Source organism: Episyrphus balteatus, chromosome 1, assembly GCF_945859705.1.
Source record: "Episyrphus balteatus chromosome 1, idEpiBalt1.1, whole genome shotgun sequence".
Classification (NCBI taxonomy): Eukaryota; Metazoa; Arthropoda; class Insecta; order Diptera; family Syrphidae; genus Episyrphus; species Episyrphus balteatus.
In genome coordinates, this window is record NC_079134.1 from 26,802,882 (window position 1) to 26,816,052 (window position 13,171).

Consider the following 13,171-nt stretch of genomic DNA (forward strand, 5'->3'; position numbering starts at 1 on the left):
ATTTGTTCGCCCTTCTTTTATTTAAATTTAATAGAAAAATAAAATCACTGCTATTATTTTGCTCGCTTAAATTTGAGGTTTATTTTGTTTTTTTGGTTATTTTTTTTTATTAGAAATAAATTGAATTCCATTTTTATTAAAAATTCAATTTTATTGAATTTTAACGAGTTTTACTTAAAAAAAATTTCGAAAATCAAAGCTCTTTTTATGTTTAATACTTAATTTAAAATATTTTTCAAAGCGCTGCTATTTTTTGCTCGCAGCTGTACATACCTTTAACATAGAAAAGGGGGGGAAGTTATCAAAAAAAAAAGTAAATGGAAGACTTGTAGCTCTAGGTTTTGTTTCACAGTTTTTATTTCCCAGAAAAAATTTTTAAAAAAATTAAGAACGAATTTTGTACTTTACTCTTTTTAAATAGTGTGCCAAATAAGATATTCAGTACTATTTTGGATGAAAACTCCCCGAGTCTATTTTGACAATACCATTCTATATAAATGATAACGCATCCAGCACGACTGTTTAGTTCTTTTCAGGTGCCTCCTTCCCGTTATTATGTTTTGTCCAATAGCGAAGGTTATAACCGATAAAATGAGCTGTGTTTCCGTTTTGTCTTGGTCATTGTTTTTGCAAATTTCGCTAAGAATGCACATAGTTTCATACTAATTAGGAGGTAATTTGATAAGAATTGATTGTCTATAGTGCGGCTGGGTTATCTGACGTAATGGCAATAATTGTTTCTTTCAAGATTTTATTTTTCAAATATAGGTACATTTGGGGACTGTTGGATAGATAAAGCCACAACATTTTTCGCTTTCATACCTCACTTTATTCTCCAAAAACTAAGTACCTACTTTATGCACTCCTGCTCAAAATTAACGCATATTTTTTTCTACCGTAGTTATACACCGTATTTTTTTTTAAATGGCTTTAAAATTCTTTGGTGTATTTTTTTAATGTTTGCTTATTGTTTTGCAAGTCAAAAATGATTTTAAATTATTTCTTTTTGTTTTTAAGAATTTTTTTTAATGGAAGCAATTTCTTTCCAATAATTCTATTTAATACTTGGTATTGTCTCCTCTAGCGCATATGATAACTTGGAGTCGTCTGTTCATTCCACTAATTAACTTTTCAAGGTTTTGTTGTAACACTTCTTTTACTGCAGTTTTCAGTTGATTAAGACTGCTTTGAGGTGGATTTCGGTCGCGAATGCATCTTTTCATTATTTCCTAGACATGTTCTATTGAATTCAAATCCGGATTTCTGTATGGTCAATCCAAAGCTGACATATTCAAATCAAAACAAACCAGCATGCATTATCGTACATCAGACTAAACTGCGGACCAAATCTAGAGGTTCGAGGATATCAGCCAAGTATCTTTGGGTACTTAACCTTGGTCTAGGAGAGCTCACTAACTCCGTACGTGTTGTAAAGCTGATTTTACTTAATGAACATTTATCATTCTTCTCTAAAAGGTTTGCGGGTTGACAGACAGACTTTAGAAAATCTCTCCCAAAATCTTCTCCAACACCCAGGGTTATAACCGATAAAATGCGTTGTGGTTCCTATCTATGTATCTGCATCATTTTGTGTTTGTTTGCAAGGTAAGGTGGGCCTACCCACAGAGAACTTATTCTCTTAAGGGCCCAACCCATAGAATCCGCGTCTGTTCCGTCGAAGTTTTCAATTGACAGCTTTCAATTGACACTTTCTTATGGGAAGCGACCCATAAGCGACGGATCGGACGGAGACGGACGGATTCGACGGGAAGAAGTAGCCCAACTTTCTACTTTTTCATCCGTCGTATCCTTTGACATTGGTTGTCAACAATAGATCAGTTCGATTTTTTGTTTCTGAGTGCACACCGGGCAATTTCAGAACTAAAAACTGTGTTCTTTTCTTCTCCGATTTTATCAATTGTGAACTTTAAGGGCCAGTTGTACAAACGTGGTTCAGCCTCGGATCAGGAATTTAACCCACCAATTTCGGCGGATTAGCTGCGGGTCAACTTCGGTTCAAGCATGGATGTGGCTATTTTTACATATGTGGACCTTGCACCAGTGCTAAACCGGAACCTTACCACCGATTTCAGAAGATAAAAGTTGCTGAACCACGGATTAAATATTGGTACAACTGGCCCTAATTGTATATTTGTGAAGAAAATGTAATAAAAGTAACATTTAATGATAATATCTAATAAATTATATCAATTAAATACTCAAATTCTGTTGTAGAGTTCAATTTTACTATGCCAAAGTCATACCTACAACTCATAATTTGTTATAAAAAATTGTTTTTAACTGAAGAGCAAGTACCTACAGGAAATCTAGTCGTGCATTTTATTTTATTAAAAAAAAGAACAACAATAATAGTTAAAAAATTTCTTGCATCAGAACTTCCTTAGTGCACATTCAGCGATAAAATATCGAACACACCTTGGAATTTGAAGTGAGCTGTCAAAAAGCAATCCGTCATACGACGTATTCTATTTCTATTGGGCTTTTAAGCAATTTGTCTTTGTCTTTTTCCTTTCTGTTTTTTAAAGAAGTACAAGAAAAAACCAACCAATCAAATCAAATCAATTCTGAGGAAAACAAACGCATTCTGAGGAAAACATACGCCACTCTTTTCCTCAGAATTGAAATGTCAAAAGTTTTTTTTCTGTTTTTTTTTCTTCGACACTGACGTTTGGCTTAAAAGCCCAATCCTATCCTTCAACTTCAACGGGTGGATTGACAGAACGGACGCAACGGATTCTATGAGTTGGGGCCTTTAGTGCGCTATTGTCATCTGAGGTAATGGTAATAAATGTTTCTTCCAAAATTTTAGTCTGCGAATTTACTTTAAGGGACTAATGGATAAATAAAGTTTCGACACTTTACGCTTTTATATCGTACTTTATTCTCCAAATCTAATCTTCATCAAAGATTCGAATCTGTATTAAAAACAACCGATTCTCTCAAACCTTACATTCTTCATATGAAGATCTGTTCTTTCAAGTGTCTTTCGGTTTTACATTAATAGAAAGTTTTCACTTGTTAACTTGGAATTCTGATGAAATAAACTTAGGCTATTATTTATAATCGTTGTGTAACTTTAAACAACTGCTTAAATTTGGAAAATGGAAATGGTAACGGAGTTACGAATAACAGAGTTACGGGCGACAGAGTTACGGCCGTCAAAGTTACGCGAAACCGAAGTTACGAAAAACTAGAGTTACGAATTCTAAAGTTATGTTAAGCTATGACATGTGATTTTTGGGTTGGCAACAATCGCGAGGAACGATATGGAATTATGGAAACATAAATAAAAGAATATCGATACGTAGGTGCAATATTAGTTGGACAAATAAGAAGTAAATTTCAATTATGTCCCCCAAACTTACATAAGTAGACTTATGTTTTTTTTTTATTTCAACGTTTTTGCGATCTTCTCACAAAAACAAAACCATATATGTATTGTATATCTATACCTATCCAATCAAAATTTTACAAGATTAATTAACATCCATTTTCGCTTTACTCATTTAGTTCTGACCAATGAGAAAAATGTTAATCTCTTGTTTGTATTTCCATAATTCCATATCGTTCCTCGCAATCGTTGCCAACCCAAAAATCACATGTCATAGCTTAACATAACTTTAGAATTCGTAACTCTAGTTTTTCGTAACTTCGGTTTCGCGTAACTTTGACGGCCGTAACTCTGTCGCCCGTAACTCTGGTATTCGTAACTTCGTCGGTTTCCCTTGGAAAATGTGTTCAAAAACCTTGTTTGTAGTTGTCCTATAGCGGTCAAACTTGTGTCTAAGTATAGATTGTCTTAACTTTGAATAGTGTGATACTTATTTTTATTAAATGAAGCATATTTCCCACAGTTTGAAAAAAGTAAAGCAGTGTTTAAGTAGGCAAAAATCTAATAAATATGCCTGTTATCAGCCATATTTATAAAAGCATCTTAAAGGTTGTTTAACTTTAAACCACCTCTAAATAGCTCTTAAGTACAAAATATGTATTTATAAAGAATTATAACACATTTAAGCAACGTTGCTTAACGATTGCTTAACTTAAACGCCGTTCACCACGTTTAGAGCTTGCTTAGAGCCATTTTAAGAATGATTTGACCACATATGAATTATTACTAAGATCGTGCTTGAATTTTAAATTGAAATTAAAGAATTGAAAAATATTAATAAAAAAAAAAATTAAAATGATTAGTAAAAATCAACTCCTTCTTCTGGCCTTGATCTGCGCATTTTATTTAAGAACCCGACGTAAGCAAAATCATCGTCAACGAAATAATCAGTGTTTTTTTTTTGCAGTCAAATTTAAGAATATTTGTTTGCAAATACATACTTACAAAATGTCAAAAACCACGTGATGTTTCTAAAATTTTGTACTAGATTAGTTAATTTCCCCTCGTTTTGTGACACAACTATCGTTTAGTTAATCATCTGTGAGAATTCGATTATAAATACAAATTTAAGCAACGTTGCTTAAAGACGTATTAAATATTTAAGCAAGCTTAACTAAACAACCTTTGAGAGCCAATTTAAGCAAATCTAATAAACATGGCCGGATACTAATGACAAGCCGGATGCCGGTATCTCCAGTAAAGGCACCCTATTTTTTGATTTCTCATTTTTAAACTAAGAAATCCATGATTATTCATTAAGTCAATTTCTATTAGTCATACCAACTCACTTACTCCAAAAATAAAAACAATAACAACTTTACTCAAAACTCAGTTAGTAACTTTATTTATTTAAACAAATCGTTGTTAGCTTGCAACCATCCCTCACAAACAAACCAAGTGGTTTTCTGATAAAAAAAAAAAAGAAAAATATCCTTGCGATTTCCGGATCGCCCTGTATATTGCCTGTGTCCATTCGACCATCATCAACGTGAATGGGAGAGAATGGAGTTTCCGACTTCAACTTTTGGAGTATCCATGACATTTTTTTCTTTTTTTTTATTTACATCCAACAACTAAAACTGAGTCGAGTTGAGTTGGAGCAAGAGTATCCACCAAAACCAAGTCCTTCACTTTTTCGTGCTCCTTTCTCCCTCCCTCTGCACCTGCTTGCACCCTCTCTGAATTTTCCTCGCGCACGACTCTACAACAAAAACAACTCTCAACACACACACACAAACAAACAAACTCTCATACACACACACACACACACACTTATACAAATTTGTAAGGGATGAAAATTCATGTATTTATGGTTTTTGAATTTTCCTTTTTTTTCTTTTATTTTTTTTTTGATTAAAGTTGAAACAACAAAAATTTTTTCTGTGTATGTACCTACCGGAGAAATTCATGAAAAAGTCTTCTTCGGCTTCGACGACTAGAAAAGTGACGGCCCCAGCCCTTAAAAAAAATCTGCAAAAAAAAAAACCCGAAGAAAGCAACAACAACAAAAAAACACTACAATTAAATCCTTTTTTGATTCTAATTTTTCTTATATTTTCTATTGGAAGTTTTATTCTATTGGTACATTATTTATGTATTTTTTTTATTGCACCACCCGTAGTGCAAAAAAATATATAAGAAAAGTATTTTTTTTTCTTTCTTTTTCTCTTGTTGGTTTTTTTTTTTTCTTCGTTTATTGAATTATCACTTTGCACTTTAGTTTTCACTTCACTTGATTTTCAACTCGTTAAAGATGTTAATTTATTTTTTTTTTATTTAATTGATTTTTTTGGGTGGTTTTCTGAGAGATGAATTTAATTTAATTTTTGTTGCGGAAAATTGATTTTTTTTTTTGTTGAAGTTGAAGACCGACAAGAAAGCCAACAGACCGACAGAGGCGACACTTCGCTCAACTTTGTCGTTTCGTTCGCCATATGTGTGTTACTTTTTTGGCAAAGGCAGGCAGGCAGGCAAGTTGTCTCGTTCTTTTTTTGTGTGTGGATTGGTGTTGTCTCTTTTTGTTTTAAAAATCATTTGCGGCGAATTGGGTTTTTTTTTTTGGTGCAATACATCATACATGTATATCGAACGAGAATCGAATGAGTTAAGTTGGTTGGGGTTGCGAAAGTGGGGATGTGTTAACAAAATAAGGAAAATTGTTGTAGAGACAAAAGGTGTGTTTTTATTACCACCGGTCATAACTGGACAAAAAAAAAACGCAGTCGGGGATAAGCAATTTATATGTTGAATGCAACATTACTTTAGCCCCATGGGCTTAGTTGTTTAGCCCGGAGAGTTCTCTGGGCTTAACTTTTTCAACAGATTTTAATCTGTGCTACCAAATTAACTTGTTCGTAAATTGTTTAGAATTTGTTTAAAAACATCAAAACTGATGTTTGGAATGACAATTATTATTTTAAATATTTATTTAATAGTTAGTTAAATTTTTTTTTTCAAAAACACACAAGAAAACCCAAAAGCGAAAAATATGACAACTTTATATTTGTTTGTGTCAGCTGATCTCTGAACATTTAAGGCTTGGCCACACTGGAGGGTATGCGGTAGCGGTACGGGTAGCGGTGAGGGTACTTGTATGAAAAAAATTCCAAACTGACACATCCACGTTCAGGTGTGGAATTTTTTTAGTACAAATATCAGGTGTGTTTTTTTGTTTATCTATATAGATTTTGTGCAAAAAACCACATCGAGATTTTTGAAATCGAAACAATTTACTTGTTAAAAACAACAAAAACTTTATCTGTATAGATTTTTGAAAAATCCAGATAATTATCCAGATTTTTTTTTTCTCTCGATAAAAACAGTAGTGCCAAGGTACTTTATTTGTTGTGTTCATACAAAAATATCTGAAAATATTAACAAAAAAAAAAAAGCGGAGAAAACGAGGTTTGAAAAAAACTCTCATAGAAAAAAATAATCAAAAATTTGTTTGACATGGTTGCATTGAAATGTTAATATCTCGAGATATACGCAATGCACTTTTCAGATAAAAGTCTTAAATGGATCCTGATAAGATTGTTGAACAGATATGTATATAAAATTACCAAAGTTTTTTCGAGAAATTAGAAATAAAAATAAAAAAGTTTTACATTTGATTTTTAAAAAATCGAAAAAAAAATTCAATATGGCTACCTTCAAACAAGAACGACGCAACTAATGTTAATGGTCATGGTCTTAAAATGTAGCTAAGGATATACAGATAATTTTTGGTTTTTTGTAAAAAAAAAAAATTTTTTGAATCCAACATGGATGCCATGGCCATATGAAAATTTTTGTTTCCATCTAACATGGATGTAATGGCCTTCCCACTTCGGAGTTAAAATAAAAAAAAAAAACAAAAGCAACATTTTTGACAGACATCTGCCAAAGTATATGTACAGTTGTGCCAAATGTTTGCATGGATTTCAAAAATCCCGATGTCGTTTTTTTGCACAAAATCTATATAGATAAACAAAAAAACACACCTATCGTTACCGCTATACCGCATACCCTCCGGTGTGGCCAAGCCTTTAAAGGCTTGGCCACATCGGAGGGTATGCGATAGCGGTACGGGTAGCGGTAACGATATTTGTATGAAAAAAATTCCACATCTGAACGTTGATATGTCAGTTTGGAATTTTTTTCATATAAGTACCGTTACCTCTACCCGTACCGCTACCGCATACCCTCCGGTGTGGCCAAGCCTTAAGGCTTGGCCACACCGGAGGGTATGCGGTATAGCGGTAACGATATTTGTACTAAAAAAATTCCACACCTGAACGTTGATGTGTCAGTTTGGAATTTTTTTCATACAAGTACCGTTACCTCTACCCGTACCCCTACCGCATACCCTCGGGTGTGGCCAAACCTTTACAGTCTCATTTATTAGATTTCACTAAACAGCTCTAAATAGCTTCATAGTTATACAATGCATAAGGTTTTATGTAGCCTTTATGCAACGTTACATAAATTTTCATTTATAAAACATTTTCCTATCCATTATAGTCATGCTAGGTTTGTGTCCAAATAAGGTCCAATTTATTCACACTCCATTAAATTTAAAGTCTCCATTAAAAAAGGGAAATTTTAAAATTTGTATGCGATTTGACAGTTTTCAATTTTTTAATGGAGATTTTAAATGTAATGGAGAGTGAATAAATTAGGCCTAAGTACTAAAACTGGAAAATTGGTATTTTTAATCACGACAAACAACTCCATCTGTCGATGAAATAACTCCATCTGCTCCGAAAATAAACAATAAATTAAAACAAAACAAACAAAAAAAGAAAAACGTGAGCGAAAGTTCTCGATGTTATACCTATGAGGAAGAAAATCTCTAAAAAAAAAACAACACATTTCCTCATTTATTTCACTAGATAACAAATTTTTCACATGCAAATATTTGTAATCCAAAAAAAGTACACCAATAAAATAGATATACATAGGTACATCGAACATGAATCAATTTCTATAGGGGTATTCACGATCCGATGCAACTGGTCTAGTATCATTGCAAAAGTGCAAAAGTGTAAAATCTTACAACACTACAACAACAAAATATATGGATTGAAATTTTACAATGGTCTTGCACTTTTGCTATACCCTAACCCTATTGCAAAATAAAAATACAATGATGTAAATTTTTTTTGACAGATGGCAGCTCGCCGTCGCGTGTCGCCCATGATGAATAGTTTATTTTTTTTATTCTTATTCTTTTTTATTTTGTTTCTTTTGATGTAATTTGTGAAAATAAATTAACCCGAACACAACAAATAATGAAATTATAAAAAAATTGAAAAAAAAGAAGAAGAATCGGTGGAAAGACAACTCCGTAAAAAAAAAGAGTGAAGCTGATATAAATCATATCATGGATTCCATTCAATATTTACTATAGATAAGAAGAGGTGCGTTCACGATCTATTGTAAAAAAATAAAATTTTACACTTTTACTAGGCCTGTTGCACCAGATCGTGAATACCCCTTATGTAAAAAAAACAACACGCAAAATGAAAAAGAATAGAGAATACACCACAAAAGAAGCCTAGTACGCAGATCGCGCTAAAATTTATCTTTCATACAAATTTCCTCCAAAGATAAATTTTAGCGAGGATTTTTATCCAGGTAGTACGCAGTTCACGCGCTAAATTCGAATTGTCATCTACTACTTTTGCAAAAAGTCTCCACTCAATTTAGCTGGCGAAATAATGCTCAGCGCATTTTTTCACAGATAAATTTTGACATTTTTGTGGTCGTTGTTGTTGCTGCAAGGAATAAAAGGCAAAAAAAACCTTGGAATATATAAAAGAAGAGGAACAAAACAAAATGAGACCGTAAAAAAGGTATTCTGCAGGTAAAAAAAATATGTAATGTTATATTGAATGTAAAGCCCAGTACGCAGATCGCGCTAAACTAAATTTTATCTCGACAATTTTTATCTCTACACGCGTTCGCTAAAAGCCAAGATAAATTTAAATTTAAAAAATAACGGCTGAATCACAGTTTCATTTCATTATACCTGCTTACATTCAATATTAAATACATATTTTTTTTACCTGCAGAATACCTTTTTTACGGTCTCATTTTGTTTTGTTCCTCTTCTTTTATATATTCCAAGGTTTTTTTTGCCTTTTATTCCTTGCAGCAACAACAACGACCACAAAAATGTCAAAATTTATCTGTGAAAAAATGCGCTGAGCATTATTTCGCCAGCTAAATTGAGTGGAGACTTTTTGCAAAAGTAGTAGATGAGAATTCGAATTTAGCGCGTGAACTGCGTACTACCTGGATAAAAATCCTCGCTAAAATTTATCTTTGGAGGAAATTTGTATGAAAGATAAATTTTAGCGTGATCTGCGTACTAGGCTTAAGCTGGTATAAGTAAATAAAACTGTGATTCAGCCGTTATTTTTAAATTTAAATTTATCTTGGCTTTTAGCGAACGCGTGTAGAGATAAAAATTGTCGAGATAAAATTTAGTTTAGCGCGATCTCCGTACTGGGCTTAGTTAGGAAAAAATTTCAAAAAAACACAATTTCTTATTTTTTGTTTTTATTCATTTCAAATTAATCAAATCAAATGCCAAAAATGAGTTCTTCAATTAAAAGAAAAATATACAAATGATTGCTGTTTTTTTTCTTTTTATGATGTGATTTTCAAATGACATTTGAGTAAAAAATATTCTTATTCAGGCTCTAAACAACCTTAAAACGCGTTTAGCTTATACAACTTCTATGCAACGTTGCATAAATTTTATTAATTTTCTGTTTAAAAACATTATAAAGAGTGTATACCAACGACCACAAAAATGTCAAAATTTATCTGTGAAAAAATGCGCTGAGCATTATTTCACCAGCTAAATTGAGTGGAGACTTTTTGCAAAAGTAGTAGATGACAATTCGAATTTAGCGCGTGAACTGCGTACTACCTGGCTAAAAATCCTCGCTAAAATTTATCTTTGGAGGAAATTTGTATGAAAGATAAATTTTAGCGTGATCTGCGTACTAGGCTTTAGTATGCAGAGTGCTGCTAATTTTTCTCGCTAAGCCCCGAGGCGTTTTTTTAACCAGTTAAGCCCGGTGGTAATAAAAAACAGACCTAAAAACGCTATTCCACGCACAACGAATTTTTAAGTTTGTTAAAAATGAACAGGGTCAACGTTTTTTGTCATTGGTTTAAAGAAGGGTCTAGACTAGACTAGGTATATCAACATGTTTCAAATACATCCGAAATAGACATAGTAAATAGTAAAACCTTTAAGGCTTGGCCACACCAGAATTTATGCGGTGTAGTGGTAGGAATAGCGGTGACGGTACTTGTATAAAAAAAATTCCAAACTGACACATCAACGTTCATGTGGATAGATTTTTTTCTCTAAAAACAATTTTGCTTCTATAAAGCCTTAGAGGTGCTACAATTGCTTCTGTGCAGCCTTATAAAAGCAAAATTGTTTTTAGGGTCATGTGTATACCCTAGCACAAATAAGGTCAATTACAGCCATATTATTCACTTGTTTAAAAAATACATCTGGATGTAAAGAAATTGAAATGTCAAAAATAAACCAAATCCATAATATTGACTATCACACAGAGAAAAAAATAGTCATTTTTAACTATTTTTATAGTTAAAATCGGGATAACTATTTTGGATTTGGATTTATTTTTGACTTTTGACAATTTTACGTCCAGATGTATTTTTTAAACTAGTGAAAAAAAAATGCCTTTTAGAATTTTAAATAAAAAAAATATCCTCTACGATTCGACATTCGAAATGAGATAATTTGCAAAATTATCGATCGAGTAAATGGGACGAAAATTTTACTATTTAAGTACTGAACGAATTCAATTTCATTCATTCATCCATCAAAACTTTTTATTCAAACTGTACTTATTTTACAGCAGTTTTTCTTGCACCTTTTGCACTACAAAACCATCAGCTGTCATTGTAATTGTTTTGGTTATTTTTTTTTCATAACACCTTTTCCTCAACACAAAACTGAAACTTAAGGAAATGTTCAACTAATTTAATTAAACCCATTTTTTAACACACAAAAGAAACCAAAAAAAAAAACCACCAGTATGTTGAAAAATTTAACAAGAATACAAATCGAACCAGCAATGATTAAAACTTTTAAAAGTAAACATCTAACGCTAGTTCATAAATATACCACAAAAGCAAAACGTTCTGTCTTGTTACAAGACAAATCAAATATTAAAAGTAAATAAATATAATAAAACCTCATAAATATCAAATAAAAATATTCATAAATTCTTCCTTTAGTTTATGAACCAAAAATCTCGGCAGAGAATAAATTGCGTATTTATGTGTGGGGCTTTCAAGAAACTGGAGCCTTAGGGCTGCAAACTTCTGTGAAAAAGGCACAAGAACGTTACACACAAGTTGTCCATCATCCAACGCGACTACAATTCTCTGAAAATACAACTGTCACTGATATTGTAGCTGGATATGGCTTCTCTGCGTTCGCTGTGAAACGAAGCGATGGCGAAACACTTTTCGGAACTGGTCTAAACACTGACAGTCAATTGGGACTGCAGAAAAAAGGTTACGGAGCAGCTACAAAGAATCTAGATCTATTAATCTATCCAGCAGCAATACGTCTTCCAAAACTAGCTGATGAAACAGATGACGATATGTCTGTCCAATGCATGTCCGCAGGACGTGCTCATTTAGTCGTATTGACAAAAAATGGAACAATCTTTTGTTTGGGAAACAATTCTTATGGCCAATGTGGTCGGCATATTGTCGATGACGAGGTCTACAAGGGAAGTAATACAATCCATCGAATAGAAAAGTCTAATTTCACTGAAGAAGGGGATGAAGTTGTTTCTGTTCAATGTGGACAGGATCACACTTTATTCCTTACCAGGGAGGGAAAAGTCTACTCCTGCGGCTGGGGAGCTGATGGACAGACAGGAAGAGGCAATTACATTACCTCGGGTACAATTGAACAAGTCAAAGGGGACATTCTCAATGAGAGAATTATCAAAATTGCCTGCTCTTCGGACTGTGTTCTGGCATTGAACGATAAAGGTGAAGTCTTTGGATGGGGAAACTCAGAATATGGCCAGCTTGATGATTCTGACGATGCTCCAACTCAAGTAAACTCTCCCCAAGCATTAACCCTTACCAAAGGAATTGGTGCTATTAAAGACATTGCTTCAGGAGGTTCCTTCTGCATGGTTCTCAATGAAGAAGGACTTGTTTTTACTTGGGGTTATGGTATATTAGGATTTGGTCCATATGTCGAACAGACAAGTAAACCACAACAACTTTTGCCACCTTTGTTTGGAAAGAATGATTTTAGTGATAATACCCATGTAGTTTCTATTAATTGTGGTGTCTTTCATATGGGAGCTATCAATTCGGAAGGTGATCTTTTTATTTGGGGCAAAAATCGATTTGGTTGCCTTGGATTGGGTCATAATAAGGATCAGTTTTTCCCATTTAAGACAGCAATTAATGCTAAAGTGCAGAAAGTTGCATTTGGTGTTGATCATACATTAGCATTATGTCGTCCGTTTATGTAGAAAAAAAAGCAAAGTGATAATAAAATGAATAGTTGTTGAATAAAGTTGGTTTTTTTCTTTGTTTTGGTATTACTATTGAATTGTTTTTTGTTTTATTGATTTTTGAATCACATTTATGCCAAAGACAATTCAATCGATATTGTTTGACTTTGAATTATGTTAATCTAAATCGAATGGAAAAAGATAACGAGGAAATAAGTTTTTTTTCAGGAGGATA

General features: G+C 32.9%; 2 protein-coding genes across 3 annotated transcripts in view; one reads left to right on the top strand and one right to left on the bottom strand.

Annotated features, from left to right (window-relative positions):
- LOC129907585 (cytoplasmic protein NCK1) overlaps positions 1-5,852 on the bottom strand; it is a 63,281-nt gene extending 57,429 nt beyond the window's left edge. For both annotated transcript variants that reach the window (XM_055983864.1, XM_055983863.1), the window contains exon 1: positions 5,310-5,852. The gene's annotated coding sequence lies outside the window, so the exon portion shown is untranslated. The remainder of the gene's footprint in view (positions 1-5,309) is intronic.
- A 5,512-nt stretch (positions 5,853-11,364) lies between these two features.
- Positions 11,365-13,005, top strand: LOC129907587 (RCC1-like G exchanging factor-like protein). Its single transcript, XM_055983865.1, has 2 exons — positions 11,365-11,623; positions 11,687-13,005. The coding sequence occupies exons 1-2, from the start codon at positions 11,485-11,487 to the stop codon at positions 12,952-12,954; spliced, it is 1,407 nt and encodes a 468-aa protein (XP_055839840.1). The 5' UTR covers positions 11,365-11,484; the 3' UTR covers positions 12,955-13,005.
- Positions 13,006-13,171: the final 166 nt, after the last annotated feature.

Coding starts and splice junctions, on each gene's coding strand:
- LOC129907587 (XM_055983865.1), top strand. CDS start 11,485: ATGTTGAAAAATTTAACAAGAATACAAATCGAACCAGCAATGATTAAA. Junction 11,624..11,686: donor AGACAAATCAAATATTAAAA/GTAAATAAATAT, acceptor TTCTTCCTTTAG/TTTATGAACCAAAAATCTCG.